General features: G+C 36.2%; 3 protein-coding genes and 1 long non-coding RNA gene across 4 annotated transcripts; 1 reads left to right on the forward strand and 3 right to left on the reverse strand.

Moving 5' to 3' along the window:
* Positions 1-3,655: 3,655 nt before the first annotated feature.
* LOC137408378 (salivary glue protein Sgs-3-like) lies at positions 3,656-6,586 on the reverse strand. Its single transcript, XM_068094884.1, has 4 exons — positions 6,427-6,586; positions 4,877-5,610; positions 4,631-4,765; positions 3,656-3,939 (listed from the first exon to the last, which is right to left on the reverse strand). The coding sequence occupies exons 1-3, from the start codon at positions 6,534-6,536 to the stop codon at positions 4,632-4,634; spliced, it is 978 nt and encodes a 325-aa protein (XP_067950985.1). The 5' UTR covers positions 6,537-6,586; the 3' UTR covers positions 3,656-3,939; position 4,631.
* A 2,305-nt stretch (positions 6,587-8,891) lies between these two features.
* LOC137408379 (salivary glue protein Sgs-3-like) lies at positions 8,892-12,193 on the reverse strand. The gene is made up of 4 exons (XM_068094886.1): positions 11,894-12,193; positions 10,319-11,052; positions 10,073-10,207; positions 8,892-9,277 (listed from the first exon to the last, which is right to left on the reverse strand). The coding sequence occupies exons 1-3, from the start codon at positions 12,001-12,003 to the stop codon at positions 10,074-10,076; spliced, it is 978 nt and encodes a 325-aa protein (XP_067950987.1). The 5' UTR covers positions 12,004-12,193; the 3' UTR covers positions 8,892-9,277; position 10,073.
* A 4,773-nt stretch (positions 12,194-16,966) lies between these two features.
* LOC137407758 (uncharacterized) lies at positions 16,967-17,332 on the forward strand. Its single transcript, XM_068094141.1, has one exon. The coding sequence runs from the start codon at positions 16,967-16,969 to the stop codon at positions 17,330-17,332; it is 366 nt and encodes a 121-aa protein (XP_067950242.1).
* Positions 17,333-23,105: 5,773 nt separating this feature from the next.
* Positions 23,106-23,998, reverse strand: LOC137408328 (uncharacterized). The gene is made up of 2 exons (XR_010980073.1): positions 23,562-23,998; positions 23,106-23,317 (listed from the first exon to the last, which is right to left on the reverse strand). It is a non-coding gene; the product is annotated as an uncharacterized lncRNA (long non-coding RNA).
* Positions 23,999-24,946: the final 948 nt, after the last annotated feature.

The following is a 24,946-nucleotide window of genomic DNA, read 5'->3' on the forward strand; positions in this document are numbered from 1 at the left end:
CATAGCCACTGTGTGTAGTTAGTTTCATAGCCAGTGTCTATACTCTGTATTGTAAAAACACCTTCAATACAGTAATTCTTGTTGCAGAATTTATAAACAATATATCAAAATGCAATGAGAAACCTATAAAGCTATAGTCAAACATATAGTAAGAATTTCATTTTTGCTACAAAAACCTGTTGTTATTGCTGTTGTATTTCCCTCGGTAGCATGAGGCCCAGAGCTCTACCGTAGCCAAAGTGGCCCTTGAAGGGTCCCACCATAGACTGAGTACCTTTCTCAAATCAAAGACCAAATTGCCTCCAACCTACTCTATCAGTTGTGAAGTATGAATCTACACGTGTAAGTATTTGTCTCCACTTACTACACGTGAATAGAGGTTTCTTTGAACTGCAAGCCTTTTGGCATTTTTTTAGTTAATCGCAATACTACTAAATTATACTTTTTGATTCACAGCACAGGATATATTACACATCATGCTTCCCTTTAGCCAGGTTAACGCCTTCCTGAGTGATTCAAAAGAATGACATGCTGATTGCAATTCTATAGAGCCACTCTACAAACTCAGAAGCACTTGAAAGTTACGTGTAAAATTAACATAATATCCTTTTTAGAATGTCCCCTGCCTCTTCAAGAGGTGGGATCAGTTACCATGGGTTGTGCAATTGTCTAGTTGCTCAATTGCTTCTTTCTTATAAGTCTACCCATTGCCTCCTAACTAACTAATCTGGATAGTCTATGGAGCTTATCCCTATGTTTTCATGATGGCAATATTTTGAGCCGCTCCGCAAGTTAACCGCATTATGGAAACGACCTAAATCCGCAAGCTAAGCGAGTTTTGCGATTTGCAAAACTCTATAGAATCCGTCATGCTTGCAAATAATGGAAACAGTACTTGCGAATGATACGCATTAAAATACCACGCCAGCTATTCAATTTTAAACATTTTCAATACTTCCGTCGTCCTTTCTCAATTGAGTTTCATGCGTTTGCACGCTAACACGTGTGTCACTAATTATTAACTTATAGCGTAAATTCTTTACCTTTTGAGTCAATCCGCATGATACGAATGTCCATAGAAATACTTAATTTGCACGGTAGGGCAACTTGCACACAACTCAAAACCCGCGTGATGCCCATCATGGAAGCATGGTATACAAGATAGCCATTATGTCAAACTAAGATATATAAATACTGGAGGTCGATCTAATGTGTCATAAAGAGATGACTACACAGTCAGGTTTACATTTGTAAATTTGATAAGCTTCAGCAGGTGCTTCTGATGGCAGCTGGCATGCTGGTGTTTGTTTGGTGAGCCTTTGATCGCTTTCATTGATTTTATTAAAAATGATAATTTTGCCATTGAAAGGATAATTCTTTTGATATCATGGATAACTTCATTTTAACAATGACTGACTTATGGTTTAGGCTCTATCACTGACTCCCATGCAGCTCTGTTTTCTGCCTTCTTTAGCCATCTGTTTGTGTCTAGTTCCCTCAACTTCATGCTATGCTTAGCTATATCTTTGTTTCTCAGGCTAAGTCTGCCCCAATTCCTCTTTTCTTCATGGAGTTGTGAATATAATAGTTGTCTTGGTAATCGCTCATGACCCATCCTGTGTACATGTCTCCATCAACTTAGGCCTTTTCCTGTCAGGGTGTCCACCATGGGTGGGAAGCCAGCCCATAGCAAAACTTCATTTACCACTAATATAAATAGTGAGTTACGTAGAATCTTACTTCATAAGTTTGTTGACGAACATCTAACCAACCACAAAGCGATGTGAAGAAATCATAAGAATGCATGCTATGACTGTAAGACCGTTCTTGAACATCAGAGTTATTGGGGCGCTGTTGTGACAGACTCAGTTCCTCAGAACACCATATGAAGCACAGAAGAGGTGTGTAAATATCGCTTTCAACATGTAACTTCTTAGTCTGATATACAAAGAACACAGACATTATTGAAAGGTAAAAATGTTGTATAAAGCATCACAAGAAGACCATTGGCAACTTAAACAGTTTGTGTAGGCACTAACACGTCAGCAAGATGTTTCCATGATAGCATGAAGTGGATTTGGCGTTGCGCGCAAGTTGTGTTGCCATGGGAATCAAGTGTTTCAAATCACCATGTTTCGTGAACATGCGAATTAAGTGTTTCTATGGAAATTGGCATGATGCGGAATGACTCCAGCGCCTTGCTGTAAAAGGTAAGGAATTGTACGCTACAAATTAATAGTTAGCGACGCACGCGTTTGCGATGCAAACGCATGAAATTCGATCGAGAAAGGACGACGGAAGTGTTGAAAATGTTTAAAATTGAATAGCTGGCGCGGTGTTTTAATGCGCATCATTCACAAGTGCTGTTTCCATTATCCGCAAGCATGATGGATTCAATAAAGTTTTGCGATTCGCAAAACTCACTTAGCTTGCGGATTTATGCTGTTTCCATGATGCGGTTAACTTGCGGATTGGCTCAAATTTATGAATCATGCGCGTCAGGGAAACATTGAGACCGATCAACCGAGCTGACCCTGAATGAAGTGCCTCTAGCAAACATCAGAACTGAATTGTACACTTGGTCATGACAAATATCTTAACCTCACATTGACCTCAAATCTCAACCTCAAATATGCTTTCTTTGACTAAGTGGGCATAGCTTCAAGAGGGGAGTTGTCTGCCACACATAGTAATAAATAGTATCTCTAACTTCTGCTGGGTGGCTATAGAGTTCGTATGGTCACTTACGGTTAGTCACTGACTCAGCGGCTACATTTTGTAGATAAGGCTAAGAAACTATCCAAGGTTTAGTAACATTTATTACATAGTATCTACCCAATCATATAAATATTCTTAATACTGTTTGTGCTTGGTTTATTATGGAAGCTGATATTGAGCATACTGTAGAGTTCACTTATTTGACACAAACTAATCGCATCTGCAAACATTCATAGGAAACCATTGAATCACCTACTAAAAGGTTAAACAGTAAACAATATCATTTATCAATTTTTGAAGGAATAACTCGGAGGCACTACAGCGCAACAGTAAACTATGACATCTAGAAAATAGTTATATTCACTTGAGCTATTTGTTGGCTCTTGTGAATGGCGCAACTTGATGCAGCTACTGCAGTAAGTTGTTGGAATGACTGTGTTTTCATGCCATCTGGAAGTTTTGCTATATTGCTCTAACGGTTCACACTATATCGCTGAATGTGGGTGAACGTCTGTGATAACATTATTAACACTATCACAAATCCAGCCATGTTTACATCGGTAAATAGTTCGCGAAATAGTGTTTTCGTCACACAATGCGGTCGCATAAACGATGAAATACAAGTCCTGCAGCAGATATCACGAAAGAAGATATAGACATCTAATCACCATTGCAAAAGTGCTGCACATTGCACAGACTGTCGAGGATGAACGACGAAATATCAGAAAGTTTGACAGCTTCACTGTTTCCTGACACAATCGCTTGGCCTCGGTTTATGGTGCATATAATCGACAAATGATCACCGAGAGGACAACCCTAACATATTGCAATACAGCGTAAACCAGCCTTAATGTATTTGGAAATTTTATAAACAGTTTTGATTGGAAACAGATAAACTTGGCTAATGTTGATGAAATCAATTGATGCGACAATGTAGTCACGGCTTTCGTCATATATATTTTACTATAAGAATTGGCACAAAAGACATTCAAATACAAAAATAAATATAAAAATACTCTGTGTAACAATAGACTTATAGACCAACCAATATCGATATATACAATAGCAATATTGCAGTTCATTGACATGAGTTAATGCTGCACACATTTTAAAAAATTGAGCAAATTTGTAGTACATGTGAATTGTCTTTAAGAAATAACTCTATTGGTGATAACTGTATTGTTCTGGGAAAATCTTCTTATATAGATCTTTTCGTTCAACCTGCAATATATAAAGTACATTTGTTAGTACAAATAAATGAGGCAACATACTACTACAACAAAACTCCCTACTCATATCATATTGATATAAGTGTCTAATATACAAACATGAGTTTATTATAGACTATATTCACAGTATTTATTTATTTCCTTTTATGTACTTTTTGTGGTACCATATATTAAACAATTTTGCTATAAAAATGACTACCATCATGAACTACCTAATAAAAGCTTATATATATATTTCAGCTGCCGCAAAAACTTTAGTAAAAAATCATGGAATTTTGCTAGACATCTGGTTACTCAACTCGCAGAGTTTAGAGTTCACTTTTTAACCTAATTTCTTTGAAACGACATGTTTTATGAGTTGAAATATTAAACTAATTATTTGAAATAACGTTTATGCTATGTAAATAAGTAATATCTCAAAAGTTGAAAAAAAGTCAAAACTGTAGTAATTGAATAGTTGAACCTTGAAACCTAGACAAAGACAGTATGGGAGAGCAGAGTAGCTGAAACCGGTTGTGACTAATATACAAGGAAATTGTTATGACTTTATGGGATCAAAACTTAATCTAGGATAATCTATGATGAAAAAAAGATTATCTGGCTAATCCACATCCTTGTTAATTATGACCATCTGCTTTCCCTAAGAGCTGAACACTGTCAAATATTATGGTTTATTAACTGACCTTAATAAGGTGATGTTTTACATGTACTCGGGTCTACAGATAGCTCGTGGGCACAAACGCATTCGTTGATGTCAAATCTTGTCTTCGGTCCGCAACGCTGCCCATTGAACTCTCGACAATCAGCTTGTGCGATCACTAAAATATAGAAAAAAAATTATAGCTAACCATTTATTTATTAAAAGAGATAATGGTTGAAGGAGAAACTCAATCAATGATGGAAAATTCATTGAGCTGACAAACACCTACATCTAACTCCACAGTTGTTTGGTATGGTAGGCTTCACCTCTGGCAATATCATAGATACCGAAGGTCGACTGTTTGAGCTTGGTCTAGAAGTTGTGGTGGTTGAAGATTGTGTTGTAGTGGGAGGGCGTGCCGTGGTTGTAGATTGCTGGGCGGTTGTTGGCTGGCTTGCTGTTGTTGGTAAAGTTGTTGTTGTTGTCGGAGCATTAACTGGAGGACGGGTGTTGGGCGTATGTCCTGGTGGAGCAAAGTTGGGCACTCGACCAGATGGCTGAGAATTTCTTGGTCTTTCAGTCGAAGTTGATGATGGAGTAGGAGGCTGCGTTGAAGGAGAAGGTCTTCTAGATGACGGAGTTATAAGATTTCGTGTAGAAGATGACGCAGCTTGTGGTTGAGTGGCTGGCAAAGTCGTGGTTGTAGGAGAGCTTGAGGGAGACGATGGTTGTGATCTTTGGGTTATGGCCTGGCTTTGTGGCACTGGTGAAGGAGGCCTTGGTGCTTGTGTAGTTGTGGTACTGCTCTGTGTTGGTCGCCGACTAGAAGATCCACTGGCTGTAGCATCTCGCATAATCTGCTCTTCCGAGTTTCTGCATTCTTTTTCTGCTCCAATGAGATCTAATAGCTCTCCATCGACTACTTCTCTCAGCAACCTCATGTACCGGTCACATGGTGATTCTGTGGGGCCTGCATTGGCCTGTACTACTTGTCTGTTTTGGCTACTGGGCCCTGGTTGGTTGCTGTAACAAAATACTTGACCAATAAGAATAAAGAACAAACATCAGTCAAAGTTTCTCATTTTCACAGATTATTTGTCGACCAGTTACTACGGATGTCCATGGTAGCCGTTAAAGTTCATCTGAAACTTCGACCAACTGGGTTCAGTTCTACATCTACACCTAGATTGAGGTGACTGATTCAGTGTCGGTCAAAATCTTTCTGTTTTTTCACTTTCGACTCAATTTTTAAATACAAATCTACAAACATCGACTAATGCATAAAGTTATTTTTGGGCCTCGGTATTGGCTCTATAGGCGATATCGGCTTTAAAAACACAACACAGGCTTTAACACCTCACATGTTTCAACAGCGATCAACTTTTGTCGATTTTAATATTGAAACATCCTGATAGTCAGATCGCCTCAAGCATCAAAACCAATTGCAAATGGTAAAAAAATACCAATACTTCCTGATAAAATGTACTAAAATTTTGTGCAAATTCATCTCAAAAAACACACAAAAATTCAATTTTCCGTGTAAGAAACCAGTGCATGCATATATAGAAAACATAGTCATGAGATAAATCTAAAAGTTCAGCATTTTATTTAATGATTAAAAATTCCCTTTAATGTTGGTCATGAAACAAATTTTGTTGAAATTTGTTTCACGACCAACGATAAAGGGATTTTTTTAACAATGAAAATAAAATACTGTGTTCGCAAATTTATCATAAGATTTCCAAATAGGCAGAAAATATTAACAGTTAATGGGAACAGAAATACTGAAGATGTACTACCACTTTAAGAGAACCTACTAACATAATAGGATATACTTACTTTTGACCATTCTGTACATTTCCACCATTGCCAACTCCATTAAATCCTTGTGAAAGACTTCCTGTAACCAGGCAGCATACGATTCCGATGTAAAAGATAGAGGGTCCCATCTCTCTTTCTCTCTTTTTCACTTTAAGGTGTAAATGAGTGAATGCCGAAAGCAAATATAAAAATGTTATTTATACATAGCTATACAAAAAGTGGTGGATGATTGAGGGGGTATTAAACAGCCAGTATTAACAAAAACAATAAACATTATAAATTTCTATGTTTTGCAAATTCTAGACACAAACTATCAAGCTTTCTTTTGGTCTGTCACGCTGTCGTAATTAAAAAAAAACTTTGCAAATGCCATAAAATAATATGTTCTTTGTATCCACCACTTTCCGTGCTCAATTTTTATTGCGAGTTTGTTGCCATAGAAACAGACGATGACGTTTGAGAATACTTGAAACACGGGTATTGCTGATTCAATTTATAGTCTCGATGAATCATCAAAATGAAAATAATTAAACAATCAATCAAGCGGAGAGTAGGAACGTACCAGTGGGTGACAGGAAGTAGTTACTACTTCTTTACATACCAGGAGAGATTAACAAACATTGGCCAGGAATGGTTCCAGCGCAATTCTAGCTGGAGCAATTAGAGATCACTTTATGCCTACATGACTGGCTTATGCAATTGATCTCTAGTGTAACCAGTTTATTTATGGAATCACACTTCTAGTTTAATTGGCTTAACACCTGAAAACGGCTATCGAGAGACCTTATGTATGTGTGTAGGATTTGATAGTCATGTTCCACTGTGTACCATGCCCAATTCTCAAGTTAGCAATTTTGCAAAAAATGCAAACTTGGATTTGTTAATGCTGAAACTTTTCAGAAAAAGCTGAAACTTTAAAGAAGCTGCCAATATTAAAACAAGTTTTTAAAGGGTTGGTTAGAAAAAACACTATGATCCCTCTCAGAGATTAAATCAAGTAATTACAAACTATTCAGAGTCCGATAACAGCTTCATCAACTTCCCCTAAATTATCATATTTTAGAGAGGTGGGTCACTCGTAGTTATTACCCTTGTGACCTGCAAGCTGATGGGCTCCTGTGATGGCATAATAATTATGCTTTTCTATTTTATCCAACATAAATTAGTAAATAAATGCAAGAATTAATTATAATATTTTTTATTGCAGTTTCTTACATTACATTCCATTATGCCGTTTTACAATATACAGTCCCATATTATGCTACATTACTATATTTATTTATATAGATCTATTCACTACATTACAATATTATGATCCAATAAATGCAATGTTTAGCTCCAGACACTATTGAACATGATTACTTTAAACTGTTAACATAAAGTTTCCTATGCATGTGTAGATTATCATTATTTGCATTGGGAGGCAAAAACAAGCTAATCTTTCCTTCAATAACACACAAACAAGATTAAATTAATAAAATACAGAATGAATTTTGTAGGAAACCCAACAAATTAATAAGGCTCAGTGTTAGTTCTACGAAATAGGATTCCAGCAAGTACAATTTGCCAAAGTTTAATAAAGTAACTACACAACATCTATAGACGCCTCAACATTTTAGAGGACTAGTTATTAGTCCTCTAACTTCTGTTGAGGCGTCTATAGATGTCGCATGGTCACTTACGGTTAGTCACTGACTCAGTCGCTACATGTTGTAGCCAAGGTTGAAAAACTACCAAAGGTTTAGTAACATTTATTACATAGTATCTACCCAATCATATAAATATTGTTAATACTGTTTGTGCTTGGTTTATTATGGAGGCTGATATTGAACATACTGTAGAGTTCACTTATTTGACACAAACTAATCGCATCTACAAACTTTCATAGGAAACTATTGAATCACCTACTAAAAGGTTAAACAGTCAACTATATCATTTATCAATTTTTAAGGAATAACTCTGAGGCGTTGCAGCGGAATGGTAAACTATGACATCTAGAAAATAGTTATATTTACTGGAACGAATTGTTGGCTCTTGTGAATGACACAATTTGATGCAACTACTGCAGTAAGATATTGGAATGACTGTACTTTCATGCCTCCTGTAAGTTTTGCCGAGTTGATCTACTAGTTCACATGATATCACTGAATGTAGGTGAACGTCTGTGATAACCTTGTTAACACTATCACAAATGCATCTATGTTTACATCGGCAAATAGTTTGCAAAATAGTGTTTTCATCACACAATTCAGTCGCAAAAACGATGAAATACAAGTCCTGCAGCAAATATCATGAAAGAAGATATAGACATCCAATCACCATTGCAAAAGTGTTGCACATTGCACAGACTGTCGAGTATGCCTGACGAAATATCAGAAAGTTTGACAGCTCTACTGTTTCCTGACACAATTGCTTGGCCTCGGTTTATGGTGCACATAGTCGACAAATGATCACCGAGAGGACAACTCTAACATACTGCGATACAGCGTAAACCAGCCTTAATGTATTTGAAAATTTTATAAACAGTTTTGATTGAAAAGAGATAAACTTAGCTAGTTTTGATGAAATCATATGATGTGACAATGTAGTCACGGCTTTAGTCATATATACTTTACTATAAGAATTGGTATAAAAACATTCAAATACAAAAATAAATGAAAAAATAGTCTGTGTAGCAATAGACTTATAGACTAACCAATATCGATATATACAATAGCAATATTGCAGTTCATTGACAGCAGTTAATGCTGCACACAATTTAAAAATTGAGCAAATTTGTAGTACATGTGAATTGTCTTCAAGAAATAACTCTATTGGTGATAACTCTTTTGTTGTGGGAAAGTCTTCTATTTAGATTTCTCCGTTCAACCTACAATCAATATAAAGTATGTTTGTATAAGTATATATGAGGGAACATACTAGCACAACAAAACTCACTACTTACATGATATTAATGTGTCGTATACGCAAATATTAGTCTATTATAGATTATACTAGCTGTGCTACCCGGCGTTGCCGGGTAATAATAAAGCTTTTTGTCATAAAATTGATTTGTATTTAACATAAAACGACATTCTAGACGTATGAACTACTTTGAAAATATATATATACAGAATCACAGCATTTATTTCTTTCCTTTCATTTATTTTTGTGGCACCATAGATAAAACAATGATGCTATAAAAATGACCATGGACTACCTAATAAAAGCTTTTATATATTTCAGCTGCCGCAATAAATTTTAGTCAAAAATCATGGAGTTTTACTAGTTGTCTGGTTACTCAACTCGCAGAGTTTAAAGTTCACTTTTTAACCTAATTTATTTGAAACAACATGTTTTATGAGTTGAAATATTAAACTAACTATTTGAAATAAAGTTTATGCTATGTAACTAATTAATATATCAAAAGTTGAAAAGAAGTCAAAATTGTAGTAATTGAATAGTTGAACCTTGAAACCTATACAAAGACGGTGTTGGAGAGCAGAGTAGCTGAAACCGGTTGTGACCAAAATACAAAGAAACTATTATGGCTATATGGGATCAAAACTTAATCTGGGAAAATCTATGATGAAAAAAAGATTATATGGCTAATCCACTACACATTATGACCATCTTCTTTCCCTAAGAGCTGAACACTGTCAAATATTATGGTATATTAACTGACCTTAATAAGGTGATGTTTTACATGTACTTGGGTCTACAGATAGCTCGTGGGCACAAACGCATTCGTTGATGTCAAATCTTGTCTTCGGTCCGCAACGCTGCCCATTGAACTCTCGACAATCAGCTTGTGCGATCACTAAAATATAGAAAAAAAATTATAGCTAACCATTTATTTATTAAAAGAGATAATGGTTGAAGGAGAAACTCAATCAATGATGGAAAATTCATTGAGCTGACAAACACCTACATCTAACTCCACAGTTGTTTGGTATGGTAGGCTTCACCTCTGGCAATATCATGGATACCAAAGGTCGACTATTCGAGCTTGGTGTGGAAGTTGTGGTGCTTGGAGGTTGGGTCGTAGTAGGAGGCCGTGCTGTGGTTGTAGATTGCTGGGTGGTTGTTGGCTGGCTTGTTGTTGTTGGTGAAGTTGTTGTCGTTGTTGGATCATTAACTGGAGGACGAGTGTTAGGCGTATGTCCTGGTGGAGCAAAGTTGGGCACCCGACCAGATGGCTGGGAATTTCTTGGTCTTTCAGTCGAAGTTGATGACGGAGTAGGAGGCTGCGTTGAAGGTGAAGGTTTTCTAGATGAAGGAGTTATAAGGTTTCGTGTGGAAGATGACGCAGCTTGTGGTTGAGTTACTGGCAATGTCGTGGTTGTGGGGGAGCTTGAGGGGGACGATGGTTGTGATCTTTGGGTTACGGCCTGGCTTTGTGGCACTGGTGAAGGAGGCTTTGGCGCTTGTGTAGTTGTGGTACTGCTCTGTGTTGGTCGGCGAGTAGAAGATCTACTGGCTGTAGCATCTCGTGTAATCTGCTCTTCCGTGTTTTCGCAGTCTTCTGCTGCTCCCATAATATCTAATAGCTCTCCATCAACTACTTCTCTCAGCAATCTCATGTACCTGTCACATGGCGACTCTGTGGGACCTGCATTGGCCTGTACTACCTCTTTGTTTTGCCTACTGGGCCCTGGTTGGTTGCTGTAACAAAATACTTGACCAATAAGAATAAAGAATAAAAGTCTGTCAGTGTTTCTCATTTCACAAATTATTTGTCAACCAATTACAACGGATGGTAATGGTAGCCGTTAAGGTCTATCTCAAACTTCGACCAATCATTATTACTGGGTTCAGTTCTGCATCTACACCTAAATTGAGACGAATGATTCAGTGTTGGCGAAAGTCTTTGCCTTTTGTCACATTTTTAAATCTAAATCTACAGACATTGACTAATGCATAGAATTATTTTTTTGGGCTTTTGCACTGGCTCTATAGGCAATATTGGCTTTAAAAAAACAACACAAGCTTTAAAATCTCACATTTTTAACAGCGATAAAGTTTTGTTAATTTCAATCTTGAAACATCACGATAGTCAGATAAGCATAGTCTCAAGCATCAAAACCAATTGCAAATGATAGAAAGATACAAAAAACTATTTGATAAATTCTACTCAAATTTTGTGCAGATCCATCTTGAAAAACACCATAAATTCAACCTTCCATGTAAGCAACCATGCATGCATATATGAAAAGGCATATTCATAAAATAAATATAAAAAACCAGCATTTTATTTCTATGGTTAAAAAATCTCTTTAACGTTGGTCATGAAACGAATTTCTTTCAACAAAGATTTTGTTGCAATTTGTTTCATGATCAACGATAAAGGGATTTTTTTTAACAATGAAAATAAAATACTGTGTTCGCAAAATTTATCATAAGATTTCCAAATAGGCAGAAAAATATTAACAGTTAACGGAGACAGAAATACCGAATATGTACTAATATTTTAAGAGAACGTACTAACATAATAGAATATACTAACTTTTGCCCATTGTGTTCATTTCCACCATTGCCAACACCGTTAAATCCTTGTGCATGACTTCCTGCAACCAGACAGCATACGATTCCAATGTAAAAGATACAGGATCCCATCTCTCTCTTTTCTTCAGTTTAAGCTTTAAATGAGTGAATGCCGAAAGCAAATATAAAAATATTATTTATACATGGCTATACAAAAAGTGGTGGATAATTGAGGGGGGATTAAACAGCCGGTATTAGAAAAAAAACAATAAATTTCGTATATTTTTATATTTGGCAGTCTATATGCAAACTATCAAGCTTTTTTTGGTCTGTTACGCTGTCGTAATTAAAAAAAAACATTGCAAATGCCATAAAATAATATGTTCTTTGTATCCACCACTTTCCGTGCTCAATTTTTATTGCGAGTTTGTTGCCATAGAAACAGACGATGACGTTTGATAATACTTGAAGCACGAGTATTGCTGATTCAATTTAAAGTCTCGATGAATCATCGAGATGAAAATAGTTAAACAATAAATCAAGCAGAGAGTAGAACGTACCAGTGTGTGAGCGGAAGTAGTTACTACTTCTTTACATACCAGGAGAGATTAACAAACATCGGCCAGGAATGGTTCCAGCGCTACTCTAGCTGGAGCAACTAGAGATCACTTTATGCCTACATGACTGGCTTATGCAATTGATCTCTAGTGTAATCAGTTTATTTATGGAATCACACTTCTAGTTTAATTGGCTTAACACCTGAAAACAGCTATCAAGAGACCTTATGTATGTATGCAGGATTTGATGGCCATGTTCCATTCTGTACCATGCCCAACTCTCCAGTTAGTAATTTTGCAAAAAATGCAAACTTGGATTTGTTAATGCTGAAACTTTTCAGAAAAAGCTGAAACTTTAAAGAGGCTGCCAATATTAAAACAAGTTTTTAAAGGGTCGGTTAAAAACAACACTATGATCCCTGTCAGAGATTAAATCAAGTAATTACAAACTATTCAGAGTCCGATAACAGCTTCATCAACTTCCCCTAAATTATCCTATTTTAGAGAGGTGGGTCACTCGTAGTTATTACCTTTGTGACCTGCAAGCTGATGGGCTCCTGTGATGGCATAATAATTATGCTTTTCTATTTTATCCAAAATAAATTTGTAAATAAATGTAAGAATTAACTATAATATTTTTTATTGAAGTTTCTCGCATTACATTCCATTGCGCCATCTTACAATAAACTATGTTATATTTTCCTACATTACTGTATTCATTTATATAAATCTATTGACTATTACTATATTATAAATTGATAAATGCAATGCTTAGCTCCTGACACTATTGAACACGATTACTTTAAACTGTTAATACAAAGTTTCCTATGCATGTGTAGATTATCATTATTTGCTTTGGGAGGTAAAAACAAACTAACCTTTCCTTCAATAACACACAAACAAGATTAAATTAATGAAATTCATATAAACTTTGTAGGAAACCCAACAAATTAATAAGGCTCAGTGTTAGTTTTACGAAATAGAATTCCAGCAATTACAATTTGCCAAAGTTTAATAAAGTAGTTTATAATTAGAGGCAATAGTTTTAATTTATGATTATATAATTACCTGTAATCAATTTATAATCAATTTATAATTGATGAATCTGGCTGTACTGTAGTTTCTATTGAAGTACAATGGGATGAATGATAAGCATATTACAAGTTGTCAAAATGGGTATTGAAAGTGTAGACTTTAATCGTTTTGTGTTTGACTATCATGTTACTGACCTCAATAACATTGCTGAAATGAGAAGCAGGTGTACGAAAAATGTATTTACATACGGCCAACTTGTGCATAGACTCCGAAACTATCAATTTCTGCTTATATCATATCACCCTTAGCAATAGAGTGCCTCAATCCTATCTATATTTTGGGTGTTTTTTTCTTCTTAAATCTTATACAGCTCTACAGTTATGCATAATATCAGCTAATCTCATTTTCATAAAAGGTATGAGTCAATCAATTTTTTGCTGGATAATCATGAAGTGCTAACTTTTCATGCATCAAAGATAACAAGCAAGAGGCCAGAGAAATCGACTTACAGACATACAAGCATACAGACAGGCACACGTACATTCAGACAGACGCAGACACATGACATACAGACAGACACATGTGACATACACACAACCATATAGACAAGCAAAAAATAGACGGATAGACAAAAACACGGGCATACAGGTGAATACATGAACCTAGAGAAAAATATACAGACATACAGATAGAAACACAACGTACAGACAGACACATGAGACATACACACAGCCATACAGACAAGCAAAGAAATAAATAGATGAACAGACAGGCACAAGCTCGTGTGCACACACACGCGCACACAGGTAAGCTAATAAAAAGACAGGGATACAGATGCACGGACAGACAAACGCTACAACTGCTATATTAGATAACAACCTGCTATTAAAGACTGGTTTGCTAGATATCTTTTAAATTGAAACTACTACTAATTGGGTGAAACAGCCAACATGACCACATGGATATGATTTCAGTAGGATTTTCCAAGTCAACAAACTCTAGTAAACCAGATATAAATGTGTATTACTTTTGGTGTGACAGATACACATATAATGAACTCCTATGTCAATGTACGCGATCAATATGATGCTGTTTGCAACATTATTGTAAAAGGTCACTCAAAAAAGTTGAATACTTTCATATTGGCAATAAGAAAGAATTTTTTAAATCTCGTATCTCTCTACAATTGGTATCATTATACTGAATCATTTTACATGTACCACAAACCTATATTATGTTATTAAACGATGCCAATACAGTCTGTATTTATAGTATCATTCAATGACATGCACTCATTATAGTAGGAGCAGACGTACTATGTCATGCCTTCTCTGTAATTGACAATAACATATTTTGGATATTTGTATCCTTTAAAGGTTGACTTGCAACAAAATTCACATTACAGTTATTTGGTATCAAAAGATTCACCATGTCTTACTCTGTTGTGTTGCAGGTGCCAAATATGTGGCAATGTGATTACAAGCTCTTAAAAGCTCAAAAACGAAAAGCCGCCGTAGATTGGAATCTCTTGATTTCGAAGACGTATCCGCGGATTTTGGTTATTGCCTTGTCACGTGATGTTCTCGCTTGAATTGAAAGGCCAATAAAAAGCTCAATAAAAAACTTATCGTAGCAATAGTTTATGAGAAACACTTCGGGTTTTACCTAAGACCCCGTATCAAATATAGATGCTTGCTACTTTACAGTTTCAGCTTGGCCATTCCGTCCAAAAATTCAATGTACGTGTACATGTCCTGAGTTGCGATCATAAAAAATGTCAAATTCTGAAGAGTTAAGACCCTGGCGTTTCGAGACTGACGCTCTATCTGAAGAAGATCCTCAACAGAATCAAACCTCCCAGCAAGTAAGCACCGCCACTAGCCAGCTCTTATGTGCCAAGCTAGCTAGTAGTAAGTTTTAGCTTGAGAGTGATAGAACGAATATTATTATTATGTATATATGATTTTAGTGATGAGAATTATTGCTTCATATCGCGAAAAAATAATTACAGATTTTTCTCGAATGACAACATTAACAATTTTAATATTTAAATCTAGTGCTGCACTGATATACTGTTGGATAACATCGACCTGATGTATTAGCTATGGTTGCATAGACATATCTGTTCATTTCTTTAGGAGCTAATACCACCGGCTACAGAGTGGTGTGTCCGCAAGCGCTGTCAAGACATGCCATCTCTTCCTGAATGTTTGTGCTGCCATGATGCTGAGTTTGCGCATCGTCTCCATGACCGCGAGGAGCATGAATGCCTGTGTATGCATCCTGGTGTGGACGAACTTGCGGTGCCTGCACCCCTTGAGTTGGGGTGGAATAATTACCTGTGATATCATAGTGAGTTGGATTTTCATTTAATGCCAACAACACCAAAGCTATGCTAATGTGTCAAGCATTATCTACAATTCTTGTGTTACACATTTAATGCATCGGTTGAACACACATATTCTGAACTCGTGGAACACAAAGAGAACTGTTATATTTGGCTTGTGCACTTACAAGTGTATTAGTTTTGTGATTTTATTATATAAAGATCGAGATTATTTTGATGATCAGCAATTATTGTTTTTCAATAATTGTTTTGGTAGATAATCTATTCCCATTTGGAGCGCCATTGCCAAATGCTCGAAAAAGGTTGTGTGCATAGCGCAATCTTGTGTTTTGGCTTATGCCGCAAATTCGTCGCGGTGAGCGACGGCCTCTACCTACTTGCTTGGCGTCTAAGATTCGGGCTCTTTTCCCACCAACGGATGATAAAGAAGAGTTTGCAGACTAGCATAGCAGAAGCACTTGAACACATAGTCTGCAAACTCTTCTATTGGTACTATTGTAAGAAACATGAAGATATACATAGGTACTATTGTATGAAACATGAAGATATACATAGGTACTATTGTATGAAACATGAAGATATACATAGGTACTATTGTAGGAAACATGAAGATATACATAGGTATTATTGTATGAAACAAAAACATACATAGGTATTATTGTATGAAACATGAAGACATACATAGGTATTATTGTATGAAACATGAAGACATACAGTGGTGTGCATAAACTTGGAATCACATTGTTTTGTTCACTCTATATCGAATGGATCTTCCATTTGCTTTCTATTTTCTCGCCAATTATGAGGCCAAGCCAGATATTATATATCAATCTGATCAGCAGAAGATGTGCTTTCAAACAATGCATTGATTGATTTAACACAATCATTTCTGAGTGATTTATATTAATCCTATTAAACAGATTAGCAATTTTATCTGGTCTTGTACGTAATCTGGTTATAACAGGTTAGCACAAACCTTCGCAGCTGAGAAAGTTTACTGCTTGTCAAATTTCAAAGAAAGTGAAATATCCTAAATCCCATCATGATGGCATTTCAGTTATGCAATTTGCTGACTGTTGCATATTTAAAGCAGGACACTTGAAGTCTTATTCATTCTCAGTTTAACTTTGAACTCAGTTTGACTTTGAACTTTACCATGCCTAAAGTGTTATCTACAGAGAGAAGAGCCATCATTCTGCACCTTCACAAACAGCAAAAGACACAAAGACAGATAGCTGCGGAAGTTGGTTGTTCTCAGAAGACAGTCTACACAGCAATCAAGACTTGGACCTCTAATGGCAGTCTTAAACCCACCTACTCTGCTGGACAACCCAAGAAGACGACTATCCGTGAAGATCGGTACCTGGTACGAAGATCCCTCGCTGACAGACATCTGAACAGTACTCAACTTTGTAAGGAGATCAAGGACAACAGAGATATTGAGATTCACCCCAGTACAGTGCGAAGAAGACTGCTTGCAAATGGTTTGAAAGGCTGCAAGGCGCAAGCCCTTAGTTTCTGAGAAACAGCGAAAGCGTCGTCTAGAGTGGGCTAAAGATAAACGGTTCTGGACAACAGCCCAATGGCAAAGGGTCTTGTTCAGTGATGAGTCAACATTTACCATCCAAAACCACTCTGGAAATTGTTATGTGATGAGACGACCTGGAGAGGAGTACAGCCCGGCTTGTACGCTACCAACCATCAAGCACCCTACTGGAGTCATGGTATGGGGTTGCATGACAGCTTTTGGTGTGGGAAGACTCTCCATTTGTGAACGCATGATGAATGGAGACAAATACATCAAGACCATGGAAGATGTCATGCTTCCAAGTGCTCGGAGCCTGTTCACCAGCAATGACCAACCCTGGTACTACCAGGATGACAATGCACCCTGCCACCGTGCCAAGAGAGTCAAGGAGTGGATGACCAGAAGTAATGTGAGGGTAATACTCTGGCCAGCACAAAGCCATGACCTGAATCCCATTGAAAATCTTTGGCAGCGTATTGGTGTGATAGTCAGCAAAGATAAACCAAAGACAAAACGGGAGCTCATAGAGAAGATTATTCATGCTTGTCATCACATCATCACTCCTGAAGAGCTCAGAAAGTTGGTAAACAGAATGCCTCGACGGTGTCAGATGGTGATCAAGAACAAGGGCTGGCCAATAAAATACTAATGCTCAGCTCAAGACACCTTACCAGTCCTTCTGAAGACCAACAATAACCCAACGGCCCTTTTCAGGGCCACCAATTTGTACACAAGAGTTTGTTTGTATCCTATTTTATCAATTTTCACTAACAACATTCATAGCCTGCAATAAGTCTGCCTTTCGGTAGATCCACCCCCAGCGATAAAAATCTGAGAATATTTTTGAATATTTGGCATCATCTTGTTCTTCAGAATTTTCCCTTTCAAATGATATATATATATATAATATATATATATATTGATAGGGTTGAGGCACTTCACTCCAAAGAATTTCTTAGACAACAGCATATAAACATACATATTTGAAGATTTAACTGGTGATTCCAAGTTTATGCACACCACTGTACATAGGTACTATTGTATGAAACATGAAGACATACATAGGTACTATTGTATGAAACATGAAGATATACATAGGAACTATTGTAGGAAACATGAAGATATACATAGGTATTATTGTATGAAACAAAAACATACATAGGTATTATTGTATGAAACATGAAGACATACATAGGTATTATTGTAGGAAACATGAAGATATACATAGGTACTATTGTAGGAAACATGAAGATATACATAGGTACTATTGTATGAAACATGAAGACATACATAGGTACTAGGTAGAGTAATAGTAATAGGTAGACTATGTGGTGTGGTACGTTAAGAGTAAACCGGTTATTTCACAAATTAACAGATACATTGTAGATCAAAAGCCAACTTATCATGCTACATAGCTCGGAACCAATACATAGCCTACGCATAGTTTAGAGACCTAATGTGGTAATACAGCTTTGACTGAAAGTTTGCCTGGTTGAGTATGAAGGCTAAGACACCGACACTAAATTTTACTCATTTTATAAATGGGAGTTTTAAACCCATCAGATGCTGCTATATGATTGCACCTGAACAGTGGGTGACGACAGCAGCACTGGTGCAGATATTCAAACACGAATCAGAATATTTAAAGAGAATGAACTCGACCAGCCAGTCACAGTTCCTACTATACTGAAAGAGATCATCATCGTTTATTCATTACATACACACTAGATATACAAATGATGAAATTGCAAGGTAACTATGGGTTGAGCATTGCATACATAAATTTCTTTTTGTCAAGCCAAAATATATGCTGCTGTGGTGGATTAGATAGGGCGCCGAATAGCTTTGCACCTTTCGTATTTGTCACATGTTGACATGTAATTTCTGGTTACCTGGTTTGTTGAGCTCGTACTAAATATGACTCGATGGTCAAACCCCATGGCGATAGAGTTGTTTACACTTAGTATAGTGGTGAGACAACTCAATTGTAGCAAATTGCTGCATATAGCTGTATATTGAGTTTCGTTTTCTTTTGAGAAATGCTGATAGCTACAGCCTTTAGCAGAGTGTGTAGCATTGTTACAAAATAGTTGGATGTCTTTAATAAGTAAGCAGTAAATCTACACCAAAACCCTCATCGCATTTATAAACATTTATTCTACTTGCCAAAAATAGCACAAGAACTGATGCTAGATATGAATGTATCTACTCAAGGTTAGAATCCCTTTTGCACGTTGGCTAAAAAGCTGTTTTTAGGCCCGTCAAAACTTTGGATATTCTATATCTACCTAGGCCTCACAGTGAAATAAGTCCTTTCTACAAAATTCACATTCAAGTCTGAGCAATCTTTCAAAGATCGAGTACGTCTGCTTAGCTTACTGCAAGCAGACTATGCGCATTTTTAAGAGCATTGTAGAACAAACAATGGCTATGTGATCTTCGCTGAAGATGTCTACGTCCAGTGGCAAGCGAACCTCAATGACTGGAGAAATGCCCAGTAGCAGAGAGCAAATTACGGTGGGATGTCAATTCTGCCACCTCTAGTGGCCTTTCTGGGAATAGAACACCACCCTATTGTTTGCAGGTCAGTTATTCAAGACCACGGCTACATTCACGTAACATATCTTCCAGGGAATGTTAATCCCTGCAACACCAACCTAAATTTAAAAAAAGTGTGTTGACGGCTTAGGACAGTAAATACTAAAGGAGATATAAAGACATTGCTGGTTTTGAACTTGGTACTGTCAAACTTTGGCATACCAACTTTATCTTTTTCGATAATGGTTTTATAGTCAAAGCTGTCAAATGTTATCAACTGTTTACCAGGCTTTAAAGATAAAACTCAAAAATACAATTGCCTATCGCGATGTACCAATCTTACAGTACTTCACTTTAGCTACTCATTCCATTTATTGTAGCCTAAAGTCTAGGTACTTCCATGTTCACTATTAGTGTATTGTTGTACAGACTACCTAATACATTATTTATCACTACACCTGTGATAATCTCCCTAAGACATGACCATAGACACTAGTGGGCTCAGACTACAAACTGCTCGTCTTTTCAAAATGAAGGTTTAGATGTAAAGCTGCGTTCACACCAGCTGATTTGCGAACTGAGTTGTTGTGGTTGATGATCTCTAATGAATTTTATGGGAGCTATCCACCAGATTTTTTTAATTCACACTAGGCCAAGTTTAGAATGAGAGTAACTTTGCCAGTATTTATTTGCAGAGACATAACTTTAGCTGATATTTATAGTGAGTCATGCTTTGCATTTTGTTGACTTTTCCTACGATGTTTCTCGTGGACATTTTAGCAAGTTCATTTATTATTTTGCACAGCTTATTACTAATAATGCATAACTATAGGGAGGACAATATTTTGCTGATATAATTCAACTAGCATAGCAACGACATGATAATTGAAGCAGATGCTTTAATTATCATGCTGTTGTTATAATTAAACTTGAGCAATAATTCTGTTGATGGCACCCTTCAGGGTTGCTATCAACGGAACTATTACTCGCAAGTGAAGCGATAATAGAAGCACGCACGAATGTGAGGACAAATATTGCATTCACTTTAAATGACAATGTGTGACAAATGCTGTTAAAGTGATTTCATTAGCTACTCTAATTGAAAATCAAGCTAGAATCGACTATCAATCGGGACAATATTTGCTCTGTTCACACGATGCGATTCTCGATCAGAAGAAAAATAGGGCAGAGAATCGGCCTGAAATCAGCTGGTATGAATGCAGCTTAAAATGGTAGATATTAGTAAGATCACAAACCAGATTTTACTTGCTATAAATGCATTTGTCCATGAAACCTGCTACCTTTATTTGTTACATTTCTCTACTAAATGGTAAATTACATTAAAGAAATTATGACAGTCAAATCTCAATTGGCAACCACCTCGAAATACAATTATTTGGACCCATAATATGTGAGCTAATATGTGCCTCGAGTTACAAAGTAATATCCAACATAGAACATTCAAAGTTTACCAAAACATTTTAGTTTTCTAAAAAACCATTATATAGTAAATCCTGTCTTACAATCACATATACATACAATTATTTGGGCCCACAACATAAAATGTGAGCAAATGTTTGCCTTGAGTTACAAAGTAATATCCAACATGGAACATTCAAAGTTTACCAAAACATTTTAGTTTCCTAAAAAACCATTATATAGTAAATCTTGCAATCACATCTACATACAACTATTTGAACCCGCAACATAATATGTGAGCAAATAATTGCCTCGAGTTACAAAGTAATATCCAGCATTTAGTTTACCAAAACATTTCAGTTTCATAAAGAAAAATTAGTAGATGGAAACTAAATATGAAAAAGTTAAAACAATAAGAATTTATAAATTAGGTCAATTTACATTATAAGTTAGAGCAAAATGCGCCTCTGTATTTATATTACTCATTATCTTTGACATATCTACCATTTTTCACATGTTTTTAATGCGAAGCAACAACGAAAATCCCTATTTGTTATTACATGTTTAACCTTTTCTTAAGTAGAGAACTAGTCAGAATTTCAATACAGGGTTAGATAAAATTCAAACTTAGGGCTTTTTGAAGTATCATTTTTTTAATTTACTATCAAAAATTTACTGCTTTAAACCACTAAAAGTTCATCTCTTTGTTTCTTAAAAAAATTATAAATCATATTGCATACTCATTTACCATCATAGGAGTTGAATAACACATCTTAGATCTGATTAAATAAAGCATTTCATGATTCATTTACGAAAAGTGGCTTTAGTACAGAATATCTTATTTTTTCTAGCTTCTTCAAGTACAATTATAAGGTATAAATTTATCATTTATTAATCAGTTGAATGTATCTGCATTCGAGAAAAAATATTTCAATAAAACTCTCAAGGTTAACTTGGATACAGATACATAAATAGTACGTTTTAACCGCTTATTGATCCTATGAAAAAAATACTTTAGACGAAATGATTGACAAAGAAATCTAGACACCCTTTTTCCTTACTATAAGTAACTGGTGAAAAATTATCTAGCCAAAAAGTATTATTTTGTCAAAAATATTTTTAAAACACCTGCTATAATTACAGAAAGCTCTATGATTACTAGCTGGTATTTCTGATATGTTCAAAATGTGTGAAAATGTTAATTAATGGTAATGCATTGCTAGAAGCTGATATACAATCAATTAGAACAAAATAAAACATTACGGTTGTGATGCTAGTGTTACTTGTAACATTTACTCGCAAAAAATACAATTATCACTTTGAGATAAGGTTAACATTCTACAGTTGCTATCCAGGCTGAGAAGGTTCAGTCAGTTGGAAATGCTAAACATCAGCAGGAACGAGTCGATGGATGTACTTGCAGACGTGTTTCATCTTAAGAGTTGAAGAAACTAAACGTTTGCTTCTTGCATGAACTTGCAAATACTAATCGTAAAGTTATGGTTCTTCTCAAGCTACAAAAGCTGGACTATTTAGAACTAGTGTATCCTTCATACGCTGTATGTCAAGATGAAAATGAAGCAATTCGAAAGTATTTCAAAGCTCTCAGCTGGGGTAGAGACGTATAAGTGCGTAGTGCACCGGTCACAATTGTTGGAGATTGTCTTATGGGAAAAATGAACATTCTTGAAAGTTTTCGGGAAGGGAAACGAGTTTTAACAGAGCGGACAGAGTCAGACGTGTCTTTCATCAATGAAGCTACAAAATGGTTTGAAGCTCAATATTTAGAGTTACCAACATCCACAGCCAATATATCTGGATGCCAAAAATTTATATTGCCTAACAAAATGTATTACAAGAAAGTAAATTTTTGTTGTTCGTTGTCAGTTTCAAGCAGTTTCAGAAGATTTCAAACGAAGAGGACGCAAGGCGGATGCGAAGGAAGAATACCGGGATTGAATGTCGCATCTGTACTTTTCCTGTCCCTTTCTTGGCTGGCCTTCCCTCATGGCAGTGCTGTATCTAATAAGGGTGTAGAAGTGTGCAGCATTAACTTCTTGAAAGGATTGAGCGACTTCGGAAAAATATGCTAGCATAGAAAAGCAACTTCATTGGAGTAGGAAGAGTTATCCAAAATCAAACTCCAATATCATATCAAAATCCTGTATTTGCGTAATGGTAAAGGGCCTGTACTTCGTCATCATCAGATTTTTGTATTCAGTGATGACTAGTCAGAAACGTCAAACATCAAGAATGTCAAACTTACTTTAGCTAAACGACGTCAAATGTTCAAAACAAAGATTCCTGGAGCTTGGAATAATATCACAGAGGTTGGACCGATCAAGTGGATAAATCAATTTATAGATTCATTTGAAGAAAAGAATTTCGTCAAAGCAGCTGACACAGAGCTTAAATACATGCACAACACTAAAAGAATCCTCTAGCGTCACTAAATAAATTTCCCAAGCCATATGTCTTTCCTCAGTTCCGTCATGTTACTGAGACAATATGTCTCCTGTTTCAGCAGGAAGCGGAAAGGAAATGGACCACGCGGTTGAATACCTTTACCTCGTTTCGAGATCAACGACGAATAATAAATATAGTTAATTACGAATTACGTTAGTGGAAAACTTTGTGCAAGATGTGCACCAGACTCTTCCATTCTGAAAAAATCTGTTGACAAATGCACCCACACGGGAGCGAATGAGATAACCAAAAAGACTAGACAAAGACTTAAATTTTCATCCTTGATTTGTACGTGTACAACTCACGGATAATTCGACATTCTAAAAAGCTGCTAACATTCTAGAGCAATAGTTTGAATCTGCGTAGAACGCAGAATACCGTAATATAATGACGTAGAACTTATAATCGTAAATTCAGACTGGAATTTAGCCTCATAGCCTCCAAAAATAACATTTTAGTGCCAGTTTAATAAAACAAACTATTGTTGGTAATGCGGCTAAGTGTTAGCCTGAATAAATTTTTCGCTTTCTACGATAGGGTGCGGAGTGCGGATGGCCGAGCCTCGACTCCGTGTGTAAGGAGCCGCTATTCTTACTAACAAAATACATGCTAAAATAAAATATGATACTGCCAATCACATTTTTTATTACTGGCAAGTCTATAAAACTTTATATTTTGTCAATGCTTTCATGGGAGGTTCCGTCGAATTTATGCTTGAATTATAAAAAAATTCTCCCCTTAATATTCAGCGATAATTCTTACCTGTTCTGGTTTTTTGCAATTATCCAAAATATTATTAAGAGATCGTCAGATGAGTGCGGAGTAAATAGGATAGACCAGTACACCGCGGTAGTTAGGATTGACGAGTACACGGTAGTAAATTGGATGAACTAGCACAGTAAATAGGATAAGCTAGCACACTATAGTAGCTCTATAAGATAAACTAGTCTGCAGTCATACCTGCCAACTCTCACGCATTGGGCGTGAGACTCACGCAATCACCCCAAAGAAAAAATAAAAATGCGTGAGATTTTTGCCCCAATTTCCACAATTTTATATATACTATCACTGATACATCAATTGCCCCAAAACCAAATCTCACGCATTGCCCCACTCTTGGGTTGGCAGGTCTGTCTGCAGTGATAAATTGGATATAATGGTAGATAGTGATTATGGTTGACTAAT

This window comes from Watersipora subatra, chromosome 11 (genome assembly GCF_963576615.1).
Source record: "Watersipora subatra chromosome 11, tzWatSuba1.1, whole genome shotgun sequence".
Lineage (NCBI taxonomy): Eukaryota > Metazoa > Bryozoa > Gymnolaemata > Cheilostomatida > Watersiporidae > Watersipora > Watersipora subatra.

Excerpts from the sequence above, each read along its gene's own strand:
- LOC137408379 (XM_068094886.1), bottom strand. The coding sequence starts at position 12,003 with ATGGGATCCTGTATCTTTTACATTGGAATCGTATGCTGTCTGGTTGCA. Across the intron at positions 11,053-11,893 it reads AATGAACACAATGGGCAAAA|CAACCAACCAGGGCCCAGTA; the intron begins GTTAGTATATTC and ends ATTTTGTTACAG. Across the intron at positions 10,208-10,318 it reads AAACAACTGTGGAGTTAGAT|TGATCGCACAAGCTGATTGT; the intron begins GTAGGTGTTTGT and ends TCTATATTTTAG.
- LOC137407758 (XM_068094141.1), top strand. The coding sequence starts at position 16,967 with ATGCCTAAAGTGTTATCTACAGAGAGAAGAGCCATCATTCTGCACCTT.
- LOC137408378 (XM_068094884.1), bottom strand. The coding sequence starts at position 6,536 with ATGGGACCCTCTATCTTTTACATCGGAATCGTATGCTGCCTGGTTACA. Across the intron at positions 5,611-6,426 it reads AATGTACAGAATGGTCAAAA|CAACCAACCAGGGCCCAGTA; the intron begins GTAAGTATATCC and ends ATTTTGTTACAG. Across the intron at positions 4,766-4,876 it reads AAACAACTGTGGAGTTAGAT|TGATCGCACAAGCTGATTGT; the intron begins GTAGGTGTTTGT and ends TCTATATTTTAG.